Source organism: Eleutherodactylus coqui, chromosome 4 (assembly GCF_035609145.1).
Source record: "Eleutherodactylus coqui strain aEleCoq1 chromosome 4, aEleCoq1.hap1, whole genome shotgun sequence".
In the NCBI taxonomy this organism is placed as follows: domain Eukaryota; kingdom Metazoa; phylum Chordata; class Amphibia; order Anura; family Eleutherodactylidae; genus Eleutherodactylus; species Eleutherodactylus coqui.
This window is the reverse complement of record NC_089840.1, coordinates 277,977,790-277,998,070: the sequence shown is the minus strand read 5'-3', so window position 1 is coordinate 277,998,070 and position 20,281 is coordinate 277,977,790. Positions and strand designations below refer to the sequence as shown.

General features: G+C 43.2%; 1 protein-coding gene across 2 annotated transcripts in view; it reads right to left on the bottom strand.

Moving 5' to 3' along the window:
• Positions 1-20,281, bottom strand: part of LOC136624343 (zinc finger protein 585A-like) — an 86,503-nt gene that overhangs the window by 26,681 nt on the left and 39,541 nt on the right. The window contains exons 1-6 of one of the 2 annotated variants that reach the window (XM_066598277.1): positions 17,262-17,396; positions 16,702-16,881; positions 16,489-16,612; positions 16,342-16,406; positions 15,869-15,971; positions 4,193-6,176 (exon numbers count right to left, since the gene is read on the bottom strand). In XM_066598277.1, the coding sequence (XP_066454374.1) occupies positions 4,663-6,176; positions 15,869-15,971; positions 16,342-16,406; positions 16,489-16,612; positions 16,702-16,881; positions 17,262-17,339 (2,064 nt within the window). In that variant the 5' untranslated portion in view covers positions 17,340-17,396 and the 3' untranslated portion in view covers positions 4,193-4,662. Of the gene's footprint in view, positions 1-4,192; positions 6,177-15,868; positions 15,972-16,341; positions 16,407-16,488; positions 16,613-16,701; positions 16,882-17,140; positions 17,157-17,261; positions 17,397-20,281 lie in introns of those variants that run through there. The other variant, XM_066598278.1, reaches the window with a different exon arrangement.

Genomic DNA, 20,281 nt, shown 5'->3' with positions numbered 1-20,281 from the left:
GTGAGACCGGAGCGCAGTAGCCAGCGCCAAGAGGCCACCAGGAGTCCAGTGCCTGCAGCAGCGGAGGGGACCAGAACGGAGCAGCAGAGCAGCTGAGACAGGAGGGCAGAATGAGCGGCCGCCGGGAGAGCGGGTGACGTCACGAGGAGGAGTGGAGAAGCCGATAAGTATCTTCTGTGTGTGTTTGTGAGCTAAGTGTGTGTCTTCTGTGTATCTGGTGTGCCCTAGTTGTGTCTTCTGTGTGTGTGTGTTTCTGGGGGTCTAAGTGTTTGTGAGGGGGAAAAAAAAGATTTTTGTGACCGGTTGCGCATAACTGTCAGCGGCTAAGCGGTTGCGCGAGAGCGGCAGCGTGTGAGTGGTTGTACAGAGGCAGCAGCGTGTGAGCGGTTGCAGCAGCGTGTGAGCGGTTGTAGCAGCGGATGAGCGGTTGCAGCAGCGGGTGAGCGGTTGCAGCAGCGGGTGAGCGGTTGTAGCAGCGGGTGAGCGGTTGTAGCAGCGGGTGAGCAGGTGAGCGGTTGCAGGAGCGGTTGAGCGGTTGCAGCAGCAGGTGAGCGGTTGCAGCAGCGGGTGAGCGGTTGCAGCAGCGTGTAAGCGGTTGAGCGGAGGCGGCAGCGTGTGAGCTGAGTGTGAACAAGTCTATCTTCACTACTTCCACAAGTAAATTGTAGATCCCCATTAGGATGAGCTCCATGTCTGGCAATGTCATCCAGTGTGCTACTTGTGCAATGTATGCGGTCCTTGATCAGCCGATCGAGGGTGCATACTGTTGTGCAAGATGCGTGCACGTCGCACATTTAGAAGCCCAAATTCTTGATCTAAATGAGCAACTAGCAACACTGAGAGCCATTGACAACATGGAAAGGAGTTTGGTGCTCACTGAGCAGGCACTCGCTGGGGTAGAGGCGGGGACGGATGGTAGTACGGGAGTGCAGGGGGAGCAGGCAAGAAGCTAGGTGACAGAAAGAAGGAGGGATAGAGGGAATAGATCCAGGGAGGCTGGTCCTGAACTGGCACAACCCAACATGTCTGCAACGTTGGCAGATGAGGGCGATGCCATTACAGAGCCAGCACCGCTGCAGCACGACATGCCCTCTGAACACCAGGGGGATGACTGCTCCGGTGAGACGGGGACGGGGAGTGCAGGGCAGGCTAGACAGGTTCTAGTGGTGGGGGACTCAATTATTAGGGGGACAGAGAGGGCAATCTGCCATAAAGACTGGGATCCAAGCTCAGGGCGAGGACCTCCAGGGTAGTTTTCTCGGAAATACTACCTGTACCTAAAGCCACACTAGAAAGGCAGCAGGATCTTAGGGAGGTAAACAAGTGGCTCCGGAGTTGGTGTAAGAAGGAGGGATTTGGGTTCCTGGAGAACTGGGCTGACTTTGCTGTCGGCTACAGACTCTACCGTAGGGACGGGCTGCATCTTAATGGGGAAGGTGCAGCTGTGCTGGGGGATAAGATGGCTAGAAGGCTGGAGGAGTGTTTAAACTAGGGACTGGGGGGGAGGGTAAAATGAGAAATAGTGGGGTAGCCAGTGTAACTAGTGATCCAGGTCCAAGCAAAGGGAATGGGGGTCGAGCAGGGGGTGGGGTTAGTACAGTTAGAACTGATAGATCAGCCATAAGTACGAATAGCAACAAAACAAATTTAAAAAACAAAAAAAATGATATAAATTGTATGACCACAAATGCAAGAAGTCTGATTGGTAAAGTGGGTGAGCTTGAAGCGAGAATGACTGCTGAAAATTATGATATAGTCGGAAATACGGAAACATGGCTTGATGATAAGTGCGATTGGGCGGTGAATTTGCAGGGGTACAATCTCTTCAGAAGGGACCGAAGGAACCAGAAAGGGGGAGGTGTATGTCTGTACGTCAAATCGAACTTGAAGCCGAGGCTACGGGAGGATATAGGGGTAGGAGACGAACAGGTGGAATCTCTGTGGGTAGAAATAGAGGGAGGAAAAAATAACAAAATCCTGATAGGGGTCTTCTATAGACCACCAAAAGCAACAGAAGAAACTGAAAACTTACTACTAAGGCAGATAGAAGAGGTGTCAAAGCGCAACGAAGTAATTATCATGGGGGACTTTGTGCATCGATGCTGCCTCAAACCCTCAATATTCCTGGGGCGCCCAATCACCTGTATTATAAGATCTCTCTAAAGCTGGGCTCTGCAGTTCCACCACCAATAGGAAACACGATGACCAGGATCCTGCACTGAAGAAGCCAGCCGGGTCAGACCCAGGATCAGGCAGTAGACTGGTGGCCTATGTAGTTATTATACTGATGAGCTTGTTCATCTTTGCTCTGTGTAGTATAATTACCCTCTCTTCCCCCGATACCCGGCACAGCGCTCCTCTATGTTCTGCACATCCTCAAGGTAGGTGATCCGCATAGGAGACCTCAATGTGTTTACTGTTGATGGTGGAACTATAGAGCCCAGCTAATTCTTCTATAGGCTCTCACTGGCTGCAGCATCTCCTGACTATCGCATGGTATGAGGAGTGAGGAGAATCTTCCAGAGAAAAGATTAGTTTTCTATTATGGCTTTTGCAGCAGTAAAGGGACTTTGAATTGGCTACATTTGGAGAAGCACCAGACCCTCTTTATGTGCTCCAGATTGTAACTGCAAGGTAGTGTGTCATGGTGTCTTAGTGATGGATCAGTCGATTAGTTTCTTCACACTTTTAGGACTTTTTAGGTTCGGTGGAGTTCCTACATCACAATGTCATTGATAACAGAAGATGGGTGCTGAACTTAAATGGTCCCGTTCCAGAATTTGTACCTTCTGGACTGAGTTAATCTTCTTTGTAAGGTGGCCACCTCCAGCATCATCTGCCCCTGAGGTATTACTGATGGCTCCTCCTGATGAGGAGAAGTGGAAACATCATACCTGTATATTGTGACACACATAACTACAGTGATGAGATGGATGGCGGGGAGACTCTGTAGTCTGTCTCAGTGCTGTAACATGTTAGATATGATTATCTCCAATGAAATTATCTTTTTGTACCAAGTAGTTCCACGAAGTCCAGAATCCTTGGTGTAATTCTCTCCTCACTATTTCTACACATAACACCTACCAGCTCCCACTCATCTCCAGAGGTCTGAGGAAATAGCGTACTGTAGTGGCCCAGTGCATGCTTTCCTGGCCCCCTCCATAATGTCCTACATGTATGTCTCATGTGGATGCACTGTGCAAAACTTTCTTGTCATTCTGTTTTGTGTATTGTACAGCTGCAGTGTGTAATGGGTTAAGTGTCTGCAAAACATGGAGACTGTCTGGTAAATGTAACAATTCTGTCCTGTCACGTGGTGTGAGAGAAGGTATAAATAGGAGTACATGAGAACGGGAAAAGGTCCATGTCTTCTGGGTTCCAATCAAAGAGTTTCAGCTACATGGGAGCACCTTCAGCCCTCATGTAGTGAAGAATGGAGGAGGAAGAGAGATTTCCCACACACCCCCAGAAATGCTGTTAGAAGAGTGAGCCCCCCAAAAGAGAGAGAGCGTGAGTTGAGCATGTGTGTTCTTGTGGGAACACCTAGTGCAGAGGTACTCTTATCTAATCAATTTCACACCAGATGCGTCCTACAGTCTGGGATTGCTAGGTGGAGGTATTTCAGTTTCATTGTTCACACTCAAGCGTCCAAAAGTCTGAGTTCTGCTGAGTGGTGGTACGCGTCTTTATTTATTCACACACGGGCAGCCTAAAGTCTGGACCTGCCGCGTGGAGGTACTTGGTTTCATCTTATTCCTGCATCAATGAGATCTAAACTTGTCATTTGTGCCATGTACTGTTGAAGTTTCAAGTAAAAGTTATTCCAGGCCCTGACCGTTCCTGGGGACCTGAGGTACTGTACAATTGTCTGTGGCTTGTTTATTTCCTTGCTGAAGTTCATGCCAGTGGGAACCGGAACGGTGGCGTCACCCAGGACAACTTTTTCACCTGTCCTAATGTTTATCAGGCATCCCCATGCCGGGGGTGTCCGAAAGAGGCCCAGTGCTGCCCTGGCCTTGGCTGCATGCATCCCTCTGGGAGGGAGCGTGGTAAGTGCCACAGTGACAAGCCAGCATATTGCCCTCGCAGCTCCCCAGCGTATGCCATGTGTCTGGGGTCAACCTACAGGATGATGCATTACCATTTAAAGAACACAAGCATGTAAGGTTTTTCATATTTATTACTTATTGGAAACAATTTTTGAGACTTAATTATGTATATTAATATGAAATATTCTCTACACCTGGTTGGTATATACTATAAATGTGTTATCTGGGTTCTAGGTGATTTTTAGATAACAGACATTAATTGACAGTTGACAGTTATGCATATAATCATCTTGTAATACATGTGACTTCGTTTTGACTTTTAATGTTGAATTTTTTTTCTTGTACTATTTATTAATAAAAAAGAAAAAGAAAATGTCTTCTTCCCTGATAAGTTATTTAATGTTTAACAAGATGGGATTTGTGAACGCTGCATTTGCCAAATTCAAAACATTAATACAGTTTTTCCTATGTGAGTTTTTTGATGGTCAACAGGATTTGACTTCCAAGTAAAATATTCACAACATTCATGATATGGAAATGCTTTCTCCTCCGTGTGAATTCTCTGATGTCTAAAAAAGATTTGATTTAGCTGCATTTCCAACATTCAGGTCATTTATAGTTTCTCCCTTGTATGAATTTTCTGATGTACAGCAACATATGATTTCTGCTTAAAACATTTCCCACAATCAGTACATGAATATAGTTTCTCTGTTGTGTGAATTTGCTGATGTCTAACAAGATCTGATTTATAGTTAAAACATTTCCCACATTCAGAACATGAAAATGGTTTCTCCCCTGTATGAAGTCTCTGATGTATCACAAGACTTAATTGTCGGTTAAAACACTTTCCACATTCAGAACATGAATATGGCTTTTCCGCTATATGAGTTCTCTGATGTTGAATAAGAACACTTTTATATGTGAAAGATCTCTCACATTCAGAACATGAATAAGGCTTCTCCCCTGTGTGAATTTTCTTATGTGTAATAAGAGCAGCTTTCTGTGCGAAAGATTTCCCGCATTCAGAACATGAATGTGGCTTCTCCCCTGTGTGAGTTCTTTGATGGTCAACAAGATTCATTTTCTCATTAAAACGTTTCCCACATTCAGAACATGAATATGGCTTCTCCCCTGTGTGAGTTATCTTATGTTTAACAAGACATGATTGCCAAGTATAACGTTTCCCACATTCAGAACATGAATATGGTTTCTCCCCTGTGTGAGTTCTTTGATGTTTAACAAGATTGATTTTCCTATTAAACCGTTTCCCACATTCAGAACATGAAAATGGCTTCTCCCCTGTGTGAATTTTCTGATGTAAAACAAGACATGATTTCTGATTAAAACATTTCCCACATTCAGCACATGAAAATGGCTTTTCCCCTGTGTGAATTCTGTGATGATCAATAAGATGACCTTTCTGTGTGAAAGATTTCTCACATTCAGAACAAGAAAATCGCTTCACCGCTGTATGAATTTTCTGATGTGCAACAAGAGATGATTTGTGATTAAAACATTTCCCACATTCAGAACATGAATATGGCTTCTCCCCTGTGTGACTTCTCTGATGTAACACAAGATTTGATTTTCGGTTAAAACATTTACCACACTCAGAACATGAATATGGCTTCTCCCCTGTGTGATTTCTCTGATGTAACACAAGATTTGATTTTTGGTTAAAACATTTCCCACATTCTGAACATGAATATGGCTTTTCCCCTGTATGAATTCTCTGATGTTTAACAAGATCTGATTTATTGTTAGAAGATTTCCCACATTCTGAACATGAATATGGCTTTTCCCCTGTATGAATTCTCTGATGTTTAACAAGATCTGATTTATTGTTAAAAGATTTCCCACACTCAGAACATGAATACGGCTTCTCCCCTGTGTGAACTCTTTGATGTTCAACATCTGTTCTGTAAATTTTACTCTGTTTAACATTATGTAATAAATGAGAAGATGGAACCTGTTTAAAAGGATCAGGGGATAGATCTTTGCTGTGAAGGGCTGAGGATATATCTGGGATAATAGCAGGCTCTTCATATGTATGTTGTATGACAGGATCATTTTCCACTTTACAATCTGTTGACATCAGATGTCCCTCTGAGCTCCTGGTGACGTCATCTGCCAATGATTAAACAGATTTTAATATTTTTGAATATAGCATTACAATTATACTGATATTTCATGACCTTTGTATAAAAAATAAAAACACAGTTTGTAGGAGAGCTTTTGGTTTGGTCCTGCAAGGATCGTTTGTTATCCAAGGTCTGGAGGATGGAGCGGTAAAAGGAACAAAACTGAGGCCTCTTCTTCTGTGCAGAACCACACATGGCTGGCTTTGTTTTGTGGTAGATGAGAAATCTTACCACCAGTTGCCTCAGAAATAATCTTGTCTAGTCATGAAAGGGCAATGAAAATCAGTGACACCTGGGGATAATAAGTACTCCAAGGTGTAAAGAGGCCTGCAAAGGAGGAGAAATGGCACTATGTCCCAAAAAAAGCCTTCATGCCACCCAGGGATTTACAATGGATTGCCAAGGGGGCTTGGGACAGGTAGAGAGGTCCCAGTTGGGGAGTGAAGTGGTGGTCATATTGGTGGTGGGAAGAAGAAGAAGAAGAAAGGGGAAGGAAGAGAGAATACTTTCCTAGGTTGAGAGAATAGTCACCCATTTGCTGTAGACCGTAGAGCTCCAGGACTCCAGCAGTGTGTGCCCCTGTGCTCACCTGCTTTTAGTAGGAAGGGAGTGCTCCAATAGGGGAATTAACCCCTTAAGGACATGGCCTATTTTGACGTTGAGGACCAAGCGATTTTTTGGTATTTTTCAATCTCCATTTTTCAAAAGCCATAACTTTTTTATTTTTCCATGGACGCGGCAGTATAAGGGCTTGTTTTTTGCGTGGCGAGCTGTAGTTTTTATCTGTGCCTCTTTTGGGTACATAGACTATATAGTAAAACTTTTATTATTTTTTTTATGATACCAGGGAGAGAAAACGCATCAATTCTGCCATAGATTTTTTTTCTCTTTTTCTTACAGCGTTAATTATGCAGCATAAATGACACACAAAATTTTTTCTGCGGGTCGGTACGGTTACAACGATACCAAAATTGTTATATTTTTTTTAGGTTTTTACACTTTTTTGCAATAAAACCCCCTTTTTTTTGGAAATCTTTTTTTTTCTCTATAGCTGCATTCAAAGTCCTGTAACTTCTTTATTTTTCTATGTACGGAGCTCTATGAGGGCTTATTTTTTGCAAGATGAGCTGTAGTTTTTATTGATACCATTTTGGGGAATGTACGGCTATTTTGATCACTTTTATTGCATTTTTTGTGAGGCAAAATGCTAAAAATTAGCATTTTGCCTCTGTTTTTTAGCGGTTTTTTTTACGCTTTTTGTCGTACAAAATAAAAAGCGTTTTCAACTTTTTTTTTTTTTTCCATAATAATTTTTATTGAATTTTATAGAAAGGTAGGAGCATAAACATATCATAGCGTATATAAGAAATGGTTAAATACATCGTTACAGATTTACATTGTGATGAGAGATATTTCAATTTTATATTTCACACAACGATATGCTATAAATGATATAAATTTCTTTTTGTGTTAAAGCGGTAAGAGAAATAAATCAACTAAACAATTTTGAACATGTTAGAACTTATTTTTTAGTTTGAACTGCTGCCAATTATTCCAAATGCTGCCAAATTTAGAAAGACAGTTGTTAAATTTTGCATATATTTTTTCGTAACAGTAGTGGTCTGAAACTGCGCCCAAGAGGTCCCCAATCAAGGGGGGGGGGGGGGGAAGCTTTCCTCCACTTTTTGGCTATGACGCTTTTAGCGGTCAACAGGAAGTGGCATATCCATTTTCTTTTCTTTTTTGGTATTTCCTGGCAGCCGATAAGAATGAGTGCCAATTGAGGCGTACGCCCAAGACGAATGCCAGTTATGACTTGTATGGTATTAAATACTTCCTTCCAATAGTTACGGATTTGGGGACAATCCCAAAACAGATGATATAGGGTGCCTACTTGGCCGCAGTCTCTCCAGCATGAGTTGGAGTGGGTCGGGAAAAATTTTGCCATTTTTGAGGGAGTATAGTACCAGTTAGTTAATACTTTGTAATGTGTTTGGAGAATGTTAGCAGAGAGAGTGGCTTTATTAGCCCATTCAAAGGCACTCAACCACGTTGGGAGTGGTATGTTTTCTTTTATTGTCTGTTCCCTGTTCCGTCACCTCATTAAATAGTGAATCTAGGTGAGGGGATAATAGTTGAGCAAAGTTCCTATAGTACTCATTTGAAAGACCATCAGGTCCTGGGGATTTGTGTTTTTTTTAGATTTTGTATGGCCTTATGTATTTCTAGTTTTGATATTGGTTTGTGTAATGTGTCTCTTTGGGTATCTAGTGTGGGGAGATCCAATCCGTCCAGGAATTTATTTATTACCTCTGGGGTGGGCTAAAAGGCTGTTGTAATATTCCCTGAACTGTTCAGCTATCCGCTGGGGGTGGGAGATTTTGTCATGGGGGGCATTTTTGCTAGTGATAAATGGGATTTTTGTTTTTAATTGTTTTTTTTGACAAGGTTAGCCATCAATTTTGAGGGCTTATCCATGTAAGAGTAAAAGCTTGCTTTAAAGTAAGTCAGGCCCCTATTGTAGTTGTCTAGGAGCGTTTTTTTTTATTCCCTCCTCAGTGAGGATAGCTCCATTAGGTGGTCGTTTTGTGGAGATTTCTGGTGGAGAGATTCCAATTTTTTTATTTTATATCCCAATAGAAGGTCTATTTTTTCTCGTTTGTTTTTATTTTGTTGTATTTTGAGTTTTTTTAGCACCCCCCTTATAACTGCCTTGTGGGCATTCCACAACGTGGCAGTACTTACATCAGGTCTGGAGTTAAAAGAGAAGTATTCCTCTAAAGCTTTGCTGATAATTTTTTGATTCTCAGGGATGTTGTACAGGTTGGTATAGTTTCACCACATATTTGATAGGGTACAGGGGGCGCCTACGTTTAATTTTATGTATATCGGCGCATGATCAGACCAAGTGGAGACACCAATCGTGGAGTCAGTTATTGAGGTGAGGGTTCCTCTATCCACCAAGAACATGTCTATCCTCAAGTAAGTTTTATGCCTTGGGGAGAAGAAGGTAAATTCCCTTGAAGAGGAATTGAGACATCTAAATCTGTCGTATAAACCTTCTCTATGTAACCAAGGGTGAAGAACCGGCACATTCCTAATGGATGCAGTGGAGTCCACCTTTTCGTCGGCTATTATGTTGAAGTCCCCACAAAATACTAATTTTCCTATAAGGACTTTTTTGACCTTCTTTATTACTTTGTTTAAGAAGGAGATTTGGGATTTGTTAGGTGCATAAATGTTCACCAAAGTAATTGGTGAATTATCTATGGTACCCTGTAGTATCAGATATCTTCCCTTGTCGTCTGAAATTTGTTTCTTGAGAGAGAAGTGAAGAGTGTCTCTTAGGGCAATCAATACTCCGGCGTGTTTTTTATGGGCGTTTGAGAAGTAAATATGCGGGTATTGTTTATTTGAAAATTTAGGGCAAGACTGTTGGGCGAAGTGCGTTTCTTGCAAACATAAGATGTCTATTTTGGTCGCTTTAGCATCCTTCCAGACCATTGAGCGTTTGAAAGGGGAATTTAATCCCCTAACGTTCTGGGAGCGGATATTTATATGCATTGTTAAAGTGGGTTGTGAGTGTATTTGTTTGGGATACATTAGCAGCATAGCAAATATACGATCTTAAAACAAAGGTACAGGCGAAAACAGTAATATGCCTGTTAACACTAAACAATATACGAATTGCGTTGTTCATGTTATTCGTGAGAGCATATTTAAGATAAACTATCTTATTATGTGAAAACATCAATAAGAGCCCTCCAAGGAAAGAGCAATAAAACTGTAAAATTAAACAGATAAAACTTTAGATAAGAGCAGGTATAAAAACCTGAAACCTGTTATGGGGGGAAAGTTCGGCTTGCAGACCATCGGCCCGGTATTGAAGGTCAGCGAAAAATGTGTCCAGCATCATACGAGGAAGAAACTTGTGATGTTGATGCTGTTTTCATGGCGGGGTAGAAGGAAGCATGCGGCGCTGAGGGGACCTCTGGGGTCTCTGAGGTTTGCCTGGCTGTGGTTCCTCTGGTAGTAAGATATTCCACTTGGAGAGGACATTTGCGCCATCTTCTGGTGAATTTAGAGCATGCACTGCGTTATCTTTGTGGACTATTATTTTTACAGGAAAGCCCCATTTGTAGGGAATTTTTGCAGCTTTCAGCGATGAGGTGATAAGAGAGAAAGCCTTTCTTGCTTGGATAGTATTCTGGGACAGGTTGGTGAAAAGGCTTATATTGATAAATGGAGATGGTAGGGTGCCCTGCTTTCTTGAAGCTGTCATCAGAGCATCCTTTATATGGTAAAAATGAAATTTGGCGATTACGTCTCTTGAAACTGAATCTGGTAGAAAGTTCGGCTTTAGTAATCTATGCGCTCTATCAATAGTGCAATCTAATTCGGAGGCATCTGGAAGGATGCTTTTGATTAGCTTGGTGAGGAAGCTTTTTAGATCATGCTGTGGGACACTCTCTGGGATGCCTCTGAACTTGACGTTGCACCTCCTACTCCTATCCTCCAGATCTGTAAGTTTTTTCTTTATGTCTTCTACTTCTTCCTCCAGGGAGTAGTGTGCATCTATTAGCTTATTATGAGATGCAGTTACTTCTCCCATTTTGGTTTCAATATGGTCGGTCCTCTCTTCTAGATCTGTTATAGAGGTATTTAGGGTATTTGACAGAGACTTAATGTCCTTTTGCAAAGATCCTCTTAATGCTAGGATCATTTGTTTTATAAAGTCTTCCGTAGCTGGCATATTGGAAGATGGGACACTTATAATAGGGTCAGGCTCAGATGTGGGGTCTTCTTACTGTTGGTTAGTATGTGGAGAAAGTCGGGGGCGCTGTTTTTCAGGGCTTGATAAAGGAGTGGAGAGGGAAGATGGCAGTTGTGAGCTCGACGGCGCCATTTTGCAACCGTATGGAGTGGCGCCAGCACCCTTCCCAGAAGAATCACTCACCCCGTGTCTGGATGTGGTCTTCGGTGTCTCTTCACTTTGTATTTCTTTTTGACTTCTTGAGATGGGTGACCGAGGAGGAGAAACCCCTGTGTCTTCTCTAGGGCTTGCAGGTGAGGGGGAACCCTCTTTGTTCGTCGGTCCCTGCCTCCTTGGGCCGCGGGTGCTGAAAAAGTCTGAGACTTTGTTGAGTGGTGTTTTAGTGTTTCTTCTCTTGGGCATTTTGTTGCTGAGGACCCTCGGGCTACTTTTAGGTGTTTATTTATTTATTTTTTTGAAGGGGTTAAGGTCTCTCCCGAGCCCTGCAAAAACTTCAGTCCGGCAAGGCTTTTTGTTGTGTAGCTGACCTAGTTTTCGTTCGGGCTCCACCTCCTCCAAAAGAGCTTTTTATTAGGTTTAAGTATAATGAAGGCAAGAAGTGTCCGATTTGATTTACAGTTTATTTCAGCTTGCAACTGCACCAGCACTGCTTCAAGGGAGCTCAATCTGAAAGCCCCAGTTCAGGGGAGAGACGGTCTCCAGAAGTTCTATCATCGGTAGTTAGATGTCACAGAGCTATTCTCTCTGTTGCCAGCCCTCTGTCTAGTACAGTCAGTGAGCTTTCCCGATCTCAACCTTTTTGTATGAGTGAGCAACTGCAGTTGTTTTTGTTGTAACAGGGGATTCAGGGAGGCAACATGTAAGTTCATAATGCCCCTTTCCTTTCTCTCTGTATACTATGTTCAGCCGCGGTTTCTGGTGTCTAAAATGGCGGTCCGTTCCCGCGCTCCAGAAGGCTTAAGTTGTGAGACTCAGGAGCTCTGTCTCTGGCACCTGTGCGTTGCGGAGCTGATCTCTCTATTCTCAGCCTTTTCTTTAGTGTGGGTAAAGCCTTTCAGAGCAGACAGTAAGCCGTTCTGGGTTCACTTTTGTCGGGAGGTTTGGGGAGGTAATGTGCGGTCTGGTACTAGCGCTGTCACCTTTCTCCGCATGCAGCGCTCAGCCGCGACCGTCGGAGACTAAGCTGTCACCCCTTTCCCGTGCCACAGTAGGATTCTAAGTGTGTCACTCACCGGAGAAACCTAACGGAGGTTTTGCTGGTGCTCCGGTCTACTTTCTCCGTTATAGAGATTCTTTCTGTGGATAAGTGAGGCTTCTGACACGTCTCCAGGGGTTTTCACCTCTCCGATCACCCTGGATGGCAGAGAACTCTATCCCTCCCGGCTTCTCCCTTCGGTAATGTGCTTTTCCTTCTTTTCTTCACTCTAGGGATCCTTAGTATAAATTTTGGCAAGATTTTTATGCTGGAAATGCTTTTAAAGTTGCTTAATAACCGGGCTTGAGCAGAGCTTAGGAAAACACGACTGCTCGGGTCTGCATCTAGGCCACGCCCCCATTTTCAACTTTTTGTACATGTCGTTATGGACGTGTCAATACCCAATATGTGGGGTTTTCATTTTTCTTTTTACTTTTTTTATGCTAATATTAGAAAAAGCATAAAAAAAAGGGTTTTTTTACATTTTTTTTTACATTTTTCTTTTTTTTACGTATTTCTTTTCTTTTTTTTACACTATTTGAGTCCCTCTGAGGGACTTGCAGCACTGTGCTTATGATCGCTGTCATAAGGCATGGCAGAGCAGTAGCTCTGCCATGCCTTATCGCTTATACAGCGATTATAGGCACAGGCAATACAGGACGCCAGTGTCTGGCATCCTGTTGCCATGGTGACATCGCGATGACATCGCGAGAGCCGGCCGGAGACACAGAGGGAGCGCGATCCCTCTGTGAACTCTTTCCCTGCCGCGATCTACTTAGATCGTGGCAGGGAAGGGGTTAACAGCGGGGGGCGCATCTCCGATGCCCCCCCGCTGTTGCAGCGGGACGCCGGCTGTGACTGACAGCCGGCTCCCGCTGCGGGATAGCGCGGGATCTTATGTGATCTCGCGCTATCCCCAGGACGTACCGGTATGTCCTGTTGCGGGAAGTACCAGGCTCCCAGGACGTACCGGTACATCCTGGAGCGGGAAGGGGGTTAATATAGCTGTCGGGTCAGCTATTCTGAGCGTCAAGCCAACAAAAGAAGATTTAACGCTAATCTGTTCATCCTCCTCAGTGGAGTAACAGAGAGAGTCCAAAGCGAGCCCTATATTCCCAGATCTGGAAGGATGCCAGTTGAATATCGGAGTCTGAATATGAAGAAGTCTGCCTCTTAAAAAAGAGACAACTAGACAACACTGAAACTGATCAGCTGGTTCCTGCAGGAGGAATATACCTGGTAGCAAGAGCTAAAACCTTTTTTGCTTAGTGTTTCTCCTCCTAGTGGTAGTATCTATACCCACTTTCTTCAGTTGTGTCCCCAAATGCAATGGACAAGAAATAAAGACTTTTTTAAATTATAAAATAAAAACAAATCTAAAAATTGGTATCACCAGATCCATAAAGGTCTACACACAAAAGTAATGCAGTGGAAGAATTACCTTTTTGTTTTGGCTACTCCAAGAACAACTTGATTAAAAAGCTATCAAAATTTTTTATATATCTTTCCTACTGCTGGACCGTGAGACAGAGGACGAGACCCTGAATTACAAAGAGGCATGGGAAACAGAACTTGACACCATTCTCACAGAGGAGGACTGGGATAAAGTATGGGCCCTCACACATAAACTCTCCTCAGCGGGCAGGATCCAAGACCTCAATTACAAGCTAGTCACAAGGTGGTATAGGATGCCTGACCTGCTGCAGAAGATCTTCCCTCAATCCTCACCCATGTGCTGGAGGTGTGGCGAGAGCAGGGGCACAATGATACACATCTGGTGGGACTGCCGACCAGTGGCCTCCCTCTGGAATGAGGTGACAGCTCTCTTTAACCACATCAACCACACAGGGCTGTCGATAAACCCAAAACTAGCCCTACTCTCGCTATTCCCAGGGTCGGTGAAAGATGTCAAAACAAGCCTACTAAGGTACTTTATAATAGCAGTAAGAAGGCTAATACCGAGGTTCTGGCGGTTTCCAACCACCCCCACTAGAGGCATGTGGGTGGAGGAACTCCACACCCTTATGAGATATGATGAAATGGGGGCTGACGATCCCAAGACCTGGGAAACCACCCTCAAGACTTGGCAGCCATGGGTGGCGTTCAGAGGCTCAGGCAATCTTAAAAAGTGGGTAGCCCAAGGCTCGCTGGACTAGGCAATAGGCCAAGGGATAAGCAGATGAGACCATAAAGCAGAACCTCAAGGGGCCCCACACAGCAGCTCTTCTCGTTTCTCCCCCTACACCCCTCTCTCCTCTAGACCCCCCCCCTTCAGTGTGTTAAGAGAGTTAAGTTCCACATAGTCGAAGGGAGAACAACTTGCTATACTCAAGGTGGGGGCCGTAACAAGCCTCGCCACCACGAATCCCAAAGGTAGCCGAGGTAGAGGGAACGCGAAAGAAGTAGCTAGCACGAGATATAATTGTCTCGTCAAACCCCACTAGGGATAAACGCTCCTCCCCCAGACCTACCTTACTTCTCCCTTCGATCATTATATTCTTTCGAAAGTTATATCTGATTTTTTCATGATTAATGCAAAAAATTAACACTGTTTGTCTGATATATGCAATAAAATCTATTTGAATCAAAAGTTTTTATATATCTTTCCCAAAATGGTACCAATACAAACTACAGATCGCCCCGTAAAAAGCGAGCCCTCACACAGTCCTATCAACGTAAAAATGAGAAAACATTCTGGGGGTAAAATTTAGTGTTAGAAAGAAATAATTTTTTTCTAAAAGGATGAGTGAGGAGACTTATATGACCATGCAAGCTCCTCTGGGAAATATATGCAAATAAGGAAGATGGAACAATACCTTTCAGCGCCACCTATTGGATGGCAGTATTCCTGCAAATCAATGTCAGACCCTTTAAGCAAGTCTTTATAGCAATAATTGGGAATTGACCATAATCCAGAAAACCATACACATACAGCTAATTTTTGGGAGAGTATTTCTTGACCTCAATGGCAAGGATGGGGTGTAAAAAGTGGTGCTCTGTGAGCCTTTGCACCTCCTCAGACTAGTAAGCTTGTTGAGGGGTGGTGGTCGCAAACAGACTTTTAAAACTTTTTTTTAACTTTTACATGAATGCAGTTACCTTTTAAAAACCAGCTATCGTGTGCCTGGGGACCGCACACAAGGACCCCAGTGACAGCCCCAGGCTGTCAGTGACTCATAGCAGGGAGCTGTTGCACTCCCCGGCCCCGCAGCTTTATTCTGCAGGGCCGATGTTTTTTCACGGCCTTGTAGAATAAAGCCCAGCTACCCATACAGGAAAAGACGTATGGGTGGTCACTAAGGGGTTAAATAACATTTACACATTATTATGCATTTTGGACAAACAAGTGAATATACAGCTGAAAAAACCTGACTACACAGACTCTTCTCTACATGTAGTCTAAAGGGCCACTAACATGGGACGATTATTGTGGAAAACTCGTTCAAATGAAAGAAAATGCAAGATAATTGTTACGTCCAAATGTAAAAAACATTCTTCACCGTCCGCACACTTTTCATTGTCGCTCACTTTCAGCCAGCATAAAAATCATTGCTGGATGGCTGATTTCTTGCTGCATGCAAACGCTCCCCGTTCAGAGTGCTGAGCGAGAAGCCATCAGGGACCTGCATGAGCGCTAATAACTAGCAGTGACGTCACCACTCGTGCAGTTGTTTATATAGGCAGATCGTCCCACCTAAAAAAGCATTACCTGGGTGGTCACCTGTAGGTATCTCCTCCTTACACGGCTGATCCCCCCTCACATGTGTCTCTGTAGCATCAATAGGGATCAGATCTTCCTCCAGTTTCACCAGCTGTGAAACAAATATTGTAAAAGTCATCACACAGTTGGAGAAGTCGTGTGGAAGGTTTTATATGGCCAGAAAAGGTCATTAATTAGTATGAGGAGTCGGAATGACATGACAGCAGTAGTGATCTGGGCCAAATAGCTGCAGGTCTCCTGTATAACTGCAACCTGTTGCTTCTTTATTCCAATCAGAAGTCTCCAGAACCAGAAAATAGTGATAAGATGCGGAGATCTAATGTCTGCGGTCGACTGTAATCCCGCCATCTCCAGCTTTCTCATTACACAAGTATCAATCATATAATAAGACTGAACACAAGACCTTCCCAGCCGTCCTACAGACCAGAGGGGAGATTTCATGAGACCTTCTCTCCATCTACCTGATTAACCTGTGGAAGAAGAGGACGGGGACATCTCTCTGCTGCTGTTCTCTTACTGGATCTACCTGCAGAAAACACAGACAGCCACTGAATTCATTCTCTACATACAAATAATAAAGGCCGTGTGGATTTAGTCCTGTCTATTACCTGGTGATGAGGTGGGCTGGTGGTCCTCCATCATGATGTCCTTGTACAGATCCTTGTGTCCTTCTAAATACTCCCACTCCTCCATGGAGAAATAGACAGCGACATCCTGACACCTTATAGGAACCTGACAACACAATGATACCATCATCACCCAGACACGTTATACCGCCATAGCGTTACTGTATAATGTCCCAGCATTCCCAGCAGTATCACCTCTCCAGTCAGCAGCTCAATCATCTTGTTGGTGAGTTCTAGGATCTTCTGCTCATTGATCTCCTCCAGTATCAGGGGGTGAGGTGGAGGCCTTGTGATTGGGCTCAGGGGTCTTCCCCATCCATCAGGCACCGGGGCCTGACAGCCATCACTAGAAGTCTTCTTCACTACCGTGTAATCCTGTTTATGGGGAGACACATCCATAAATATCCCTGCAGACATTCCCAGAGTCCTTCATGTCTCCAGTTATGTACAACAATTAGTAAGATTCTCCTCACATCTGTGTTCATCATCTCCGTTGTTCTACTCAGTCACAGGAGCAGAAGAATGAAATGATCAGCGTTTTGGTTCTGTTAGATGACGGACAATAATGACCCCCAACAACCTCCAATTGCCTTATAGTAGATCTGTTGGGTTTCCATCATTCTACCAGAACAACCGGCTCTATTATTTTCCTGGCATTTATGATGAATTGGCAGTAAATCCTCTGCCATAGATGTGACCAGAGACTGACAGAGATAAGAATGATGGAACGTGACGTCATCCCCAGAATCTCTCACCTCTCCTGTAAGCTGGAAGAGTATCTCTAGGGTGAGGGTGAATATACTCTCCGCCATCTTGTTCCGGTTCCTCTCCATCCTTGTCGGGTCAATCAGGAATATTATCTGATATAGAAGATATCAGCCGAGGATCCTGAATGGGAAGAAGACGAGACAATGTAAACCACCCCAAAGCTCTATATGACTGCTATGAATAAGGCTACATTCACACAGCCCAATATAGCGCCATATTATGCTTGGCAATGTGTATGTTACACGCCAATGTGAGGTAAAAAATTGCGGCACGTTTGATCTTTGGGCATGCTCTCGCTACACGCATTGTTTTCAATGGGACTATGGCAGCATTGCACCTGTGCTAGGGGCATGTGAGTGCCATATGATGTCTCTTATTGAAGACAATGGGAGAAACGTTGTGGTCCTCTGCCACAGGTGTCAGGCGTGATGGTGGATCACTACTTTCCTGAAGTGATGTGAGGCAGTTTTGACATAAAAACACCTCACATCCACGGGGAAATCACATATTGGTGAGTGTGATATTGGGCCATGATTCACAGCCCGATATTGCACTCATCCATGTGAAGTTAGCCTAAGGCCTCCTTCAGACAAACGAGATTTTAGCGCTTCGATAGCCATGTTAAAAACCGCTACTATCGGAGCTTAAAATCTCATGAGCAAAGAAGAGCCGCGGGTATTTTTCATGATTTTACACGGCTGGCTGCAGCATCTTGCAGTGCCCTGACATCGCAGCCCCGAAATCCCTCGACCGCCAGAACAATGTAAATTAAATGAAATGCCTCACTGGAGGACCTGTCATTGTTTCGCTGTGATTACCACTGCTAAAATCCCTCCACCTCCCTTTGCCAGCTGGCTCCTCTAGAAGTCTATGGAATCTCAGGCTTTTCTGCATTGTGAAACAGACAGATTAAGGAGCTCTATAAAAAAAAGTGAGAAAACCTTATTTACTTATGAACTTTCATCCGTGATTGCTTCGTGATCGCTGCATAGAATGTAATACTTGTCGATTCTGACCATTAATAATGTGAATCTGTTATTTTTGTGAATTTTTGTGTGTGTGAGTGTGAAGGGCCCGTGTGTTATTTATGATTTGTGTACTGTTGGAGCACTCATACTTGAAGCATGTTTTGTTCTAACAGAGAGCAAGATTACAAAGGGTGGAGCTAGCTGATGTAAGGAAAGGGAGTGAAGAAGAGTAGGTAATGGTTTTGCCATTCCTCAATACAGACCAGTTTAGCTTAAAAAGTGTGTATATATATATATATATATATATATATATATATATATATATATATATATATATATATATATATATATATATATATATATAAAGACGAAAGCCCTCACTGACTCACTCACTGATTGACTGACTCACCACTAATTCTCCAACTTCCCCGATGTCGTAGAAACATGAAATTTGGTGCGAGCATAGATTATGTCCAAAATAGGAAAAGTAAATGGGTCCCAACTAGATTATTTAAATCTAGCGCAAAAGAACTAGCGTCCAAATTTTACGTACGGAATCTAATTCTCTCACTTCCCAATGTCGTAGAAACTTAAAATTTGGCATGAGCATTGATTATGTCATAAATAGGAAACGTTAATGGGTCCTAACTTGATTATTCAATTCTAAGCACAAAAGAACTAGCGTCCAAATTTTACGTACGGAATCTCTCACTTCCCGATGACGTAGAAACATGAAATTTGGCACGAGCATTGATCATGTCATAAATAGGAAAGGTTTATGGGTCCCAACTCAATTATTTAATTCTAGTGCAAAAGAATAAGCGTCGAAATTGTACGTACATAATCTAAATCTCTCACTTCCCAATGTCATAGAAACGCAAAATTTGGCACGAGCATTGAATATGTCATAAATAGGAAAAGTTAATAGGTCCCAAGTCGATTATTCAATTCTAAGCGCAAAAGAATTAGCGTCCAAATTTTACGTACGGAATGCAATTCTCTCACTTTCCGGTGTCATAGAAACGTGAAATTTGGAACAGGCATTGATTATGTCATAGATAGGAAAAGTTAATGGATCCCAACTCGATTATTCAATTCTAAGCGCAAAACAATTAGCATCCACATTTTACGTACGGAATCTAATTCTCTCACTTCTTGGTGTAATAGAAACTTGAAATTTGGCACGGGCATTAAATATGACATAAATAGGAAAAATTAATGGGTCCCAACTCGATTATTCAATTCTAAGCACAAAAGAATTAGCGTCTAAATTTTACGTATGGAATCTAATTCTCTCACTTCCCATTGTCATAGAAACGTGAAATTTGGCACGAGCATTGATTATGACATAAATAGGAAAAGCTAATGGGTCCCAACTCGATTATTCAATTCTAGTGCAAAAGAACTAGCGTCCAAATTTTATGTAGGGAATCTAATTTTCTCACTTCCCGATGTCATAGTAACTTGAAATTTGGCATGAACATTGATTATGTCATAAATAGGAAACGTTAATGGGTCCCAACTTGACTATTCAATTCTATGCGCAAAAGAATTAGCGTCCAAATTTTACGTACATAATCTAATTCTCTCACCTGAAATTTAGCACGGGCATTGATTATTATGTCATACATAGGAAAAGCTAATGGGTCCCAAATCGATTATCCAATTCTATGCGCAAAAGAATTAGCGTCCACATTTTACGTACGGAATGTAATTGTCTCGCTTCACGATGTCATAAAAACTTGAAATTTGGCACGAGCATTGATTATGTCATAAATAGGAAACGTTAATGGGTCCGAACTCGATTATTTAATTCTAGCGCAAATGAACTAGCGTTAGAGATGAGCGAACGTACTCGTAATGAGTACTTACGCACCCGAGTACCGCCATTTTCGAGTACTTCAGTACTCGGGCGTAAAGATTCGGGGGGCGCTGGGGGGCGGGGAGAGGCGCGGCGGTGCGGGGGGTAGCAGCGGGGAACAGGGGGGAGCCCTCTCTCTCTCCCTCTCCCCCCCACTCCCCACTGCTACCCCCCGTGC